General features: G+C 55.2%; 1 protein-coding gene across 1 annotated transcript in view; it reads left to right on the plus strand.

The window, feature by feature from the left end:
- Window positions 1-448: 448 nt before the first annotated feature.
- The window catches only part of LOC128684258 (serine/arginine repetitive matrix protein 1), a 4,979-nt gene continuing 1,288 nt past the window's right edge, over window positions 449-4,139 (plus strand). The window contains exons 1-2 of the mRNA XM_070098414.1: window positions 449-685; window positions 1,311-2,271. Coding sequence (XP_069954515.1) covers window positions 499-685; window positions 1,311-2,271 — 1,148 coding nt within the window. The 5' untranslated portion in view covers window positions 449-498. The remainder of the gene's footprint in view (window positions 686-1,310; window positions 2,272-4,139) is intronic.

Genomic DNA, 4,139 nt, shown 5'->3' on the forward strand with positions numbered 1-4,139 from the left:
AAGTTGGTAATGCATAATTTAAGGTACCAGTGTAATGGTATATAATAAACACTTGTTATAGGTCACTATGACATGCCTCTAAAATAGTGGGGAGAATCCACTAAATAAATTGTACTTTTAACTTGTTTATTTTCAACATTTATTGCATTATCTTTAAATTGTGTACAACATTTGACTCCGACTCCTTTATTTATGGCACCTCCACCTCCTTTAATTACATTTTACCGACTCCATAGCCTTGCATATTACGCCATTATATCATGGGTTAACTGCATTTGCTAAATTTGTTTTCATGATAAATACATTAATGAATCTTTTACCTGAGTGAAGAATTCTGTGTGCTTGATAGGTAGGTTTTGTATTTTTAATTTAGGCCCTTCCATTACTTTGTAGTAAGTAAATTTTTCATCAAGTCAAAATATTCTTTCATTTCATTATTTTCAGGCATACTTGACAAATCTTTCACAAGTAAACCCAACTCTTTTAAATGGTTCCCCCATGGCCACACAAGAAATTAATATATTGGAACACAAAGATATCATCACTGTACATGAGCGAGAGTTTCGATGGGAATACCCTGAAGATTCAAGTCTCGTTCATTCCCAAGTAAAAGACCACTTGACAGGTTACAAGATACTGTCACCCACTACTAAATCTCCAATAAGTCGTCATAATCTAAGTGGTGGTAAGTGTAATATTTACTGTTAGTATTGGTGAATTGTTTTTGTTAATGATTACAAACGTACCTCGCTAATATGGTGCTTTCCAATTGTATACGTATTCATGTTTGTTTTCAGCAGTGATGCGCACATCAGTTGACTGACTCCATTTTGTTACCCTCGCACAGTCTGTCTACAGTATTTGCGCACTTCATGTAACATTGTTGTATTCTGTCAATTTATAAAAAAATCACTATTGTGTTATTGTAATTGTTAATTATAGTACGATGACCCCTAAGTTTAATGCTAGTGAAAAGGAGTCACAAGCTTCTTACTTTTGACCAAAAGATAAGAATGATCAAGCTTAGTGAGGAAGGCACGTCGAACACCAAGATAGGCTGCAAGCTAGGATTGGTGCACGATTTTTTTTTTTTTTTTTTTTTCCCTAGTACTATTGCACACTCAAATGATAGTGTAAGTGTGTTTTTAGGCTTTTGTATGCTCTGGGAAGTGAGATAAAAAGGCTATGATTCGCTTTAAGGCAGTGGCCCGGATCCTAACTCACCATATTAACGAGGTATGCCTGTAGTATATAGATTTTGGTTAGAAATTAATACAATTTGATGTAAAAAAATAATTAAACAATTGCAGAGTGTACAGGATTGAAACGCAGAAGCTGTGAGGAAGATTTTCAAGAGTGTTCAGATGCAAAAAGGAAGAAAGTTTCTTTTGGCCCACATCTTCATCCAGAGCATTTTGATAAACTATTACCTCCTGACACGCCAGTCAGTAAAGGGGAGAAACCCAACACACGGATCTTGTTGGATACCTCGGATAGTTCTCGGACAGTTGCACGCAAATCCAAACGCGTATCTGTTCCTCCGCTTAATATCTCAAGTGCGGAAGAATGTGGCATGGATACTCCAACAAAATCTTTATTACGAAGGCGTAGCCCCACACCAGTGAAACCATATATAGCTCGTAGTCTTGGCCTTCTCGTTTCAAAGGCAATGAATGATGAGTCCTCAAATTTGCCAGACTCCAAGGATGATTCTCCAAAGCAAAAAGTAAGTCCAAATCCAAAAATGTTAAAAAGTCCAGCCATTGATTCTAGACCAGGCATTGATACTTCACCTAAAAGGTCAACTGAAAAATCAAGTAGTACAAGCCCTAAGTTAACATCACCTAAAGTTCATCAGACTAGTGTGAATTCAACTCGGAACTCTTTAACATCCACGGCAAAGGTAATAAGTCATGATTTATCTCCAAAGACACTTAAAATGTCCAGTGAGCAGTCTTCTGAGTGTGAAATAATATACAAACTTGAAAATCTTACAACTCCCAAAGGATCCATGAGAAATTCACTTAGAAAATTGGGTGCATTCAGTAGTCCCAGGAGGGTAACATCCGAGTCCCCTCGGGCCACCCCCAAGAGGTCCGAGTCCCCCCGGGCCACCCCCAAGAGGTCCGAGTCCCCCCGGGCCACCCCCAAGAGGTCCGAGTCCCCCCGGGCCACCCCCAAAGAGGTCCCGAGTCCCCCAGGGCCACCCCCAAGAGTCCGAGTCCCCCGGGACCAACCCCAAGTCCAGTCCCCCAGGGCCACCCCCAAGAGGTCAGGTCCCCCGGGCCACCCCCAAGAGGTCCGAGTCCCCCGGGGCACCCCCAAGAGGTCGAGTCCCCCAGGCCACCCCCAAGAGGTCCGAGTCCCCCCGGGCCACCCCCAAGAGGTCCGAGTCCCCCCGGGCCACCCCCAAGAGTCCCGAGTCCCCCCGGGCCACCCCCAAGAGGTCCGAGTCCCCCCGGGCCACCCCCAAGAGGTCGAGTCCCCCGGGCCACCCCAAGAGGTCGAGGTCCCCCGGGCCACCCCCAAGAGTCCAGTCCCCCGGGCCACCCCCAAAGAGGTCCGAGTCCCCCCGGGCCACCCCCAAGAGGTCCGAGTCCCCCCGGGCCACCCCCAAGAAGTCCAGTCCCCAGGGCCACCCCAAGAGGTCCGAGTCCCCCAGGGCCCCACCCCAAGAGGTCGAGTCCCCAGGGACCACCCCAAGAGGTCCGAGTCCCCCGGGCCACCCCAAGAGTCCGAGTCCCCGGGCCACCCCCAAGAGGTCCAGTCCCCACGGGACCCCCAAGAGGTCCGAGTCCCCCGGGCCACCCCCAAGAGTCAGTCCCCGGGCCACCCCCAAGAGTCCAGTCCCCCAGGGCCACCCCCAAGAGGTCGAGTCCCCAGACCACCCCCAAGAGGTCGAGTCCCCCGGGCCACCCCCAAGAGGGTCCCGAGTCCCCCAGGCCACCCCAAGAAGGTCCCGAGTCCCCCAGGGCCACCCCAAGAGTCCGAGTCCCCCGGGCCACCCCCAAGAGGTCCGAGTCCCCCGGGACCACCCCCCAAGAGGTCCGAGTCCCCGGGCCACCCCCAAGAGGTCCGAGTCCCCAGGGCCACCCCAAAGAGTCCGAGTCCCCCAGCCACCCCCAGAGTCCGAGTCCCCCAGGGCCACCCCAAGAGGTCCGAGGTCCCCAGGGCCACCCCCAAAGAGGTCCAGTCCCCCGGGCCACCCCCAAGAGGTCGAGTCCCCCGGGCCACCCCCAAGAGTCCAGTCCCCCAGGGCCCACCCCCAAGAGGTCCGAGTCCCCCGGGACCACCCCCAAGAGGTCCGAGTCCCCAGGGCCACCCCCAAGAGGTCGAGTCCCCGGGCCACCCCCAAGAGTCCCGAGGTCCCCAGCCACCACCAAGAGTTCCGAGTCCCCACGGGCCACCCCCAAGAGGTCCGAGTCCCCCCGGGCCACCCCCAAGAGGTCCGAGTCCCCCCGGGCCACCCCCAAGAGGTCCGAGTCCCCCCGGGCCACCCCCAAGAGGTCCGAGTCCCCCAGGGCCACCCCAAGAGGTCCAGTCCCCCGGGAGCCACCCCCAAGAGGTCCGAGTCCCCCAGGGCCACCCAGAGGTCCCGAGTCCCCCGGGCCACCCCCAGGTCCGAGTCCCCCGGGCCACCCCCAAGAGGTCCAGTCCCCCGGAGGGCCACCCCCAAGAGGTCCGAGTCCCCCCGGGCCACCCCCAAGAGGTCCGAGTCCCCCCGGGCCACCCCAAGAGGTCGAGTCCCCCGGGACCCACCCCAAAGTCCGAGTCCCCCAGGGCCACCCCCAAAGAGGTCCGAGTCCCCCGGGCCACCCCAAGAGGTCCGAGTCCCCCGGGCCACCCCCAAGAGTCGAGTCCCCCAGGGCCACCCCCAACCCCCCAGAGTCCAGTCCCCAGGGCCACCCCCAAGAGGTCCGAGTCCCCCCGGGCCACCCCCAAGAGGTCCGAGTCCCCCCGGGCCACCCCCAAGAGTCCGAGTCCCCAGGGCCACCCCCAAGAGGTCCGAGTCCCCCCGGGCCACCCCCAAGAGGTCCGAGTCCCCCCGGGCCACCCCCAAGGGGGCGTCATCCCCCCGGGCCACCCCCAAGGGGGCGTCATCTTCCAGGGCCACCCCCAAGGGGACGTCATCTTCCAGG

Source organism: Cherax quadricarinatus, chromosome 4, assembly GCF_038502225.1.
Source record: "Cherax quadricarinatus isolate ZL_2023a chromosome 4, ASM3850222v1, whole genome shotgun sequence".
Taxonomy (NCBI): Eukaryota; Metazoa; Arthropoda; class Malacostraca; order Decapoda; family Parastacidae; genus Cherax; species Cherax quadricarinatus.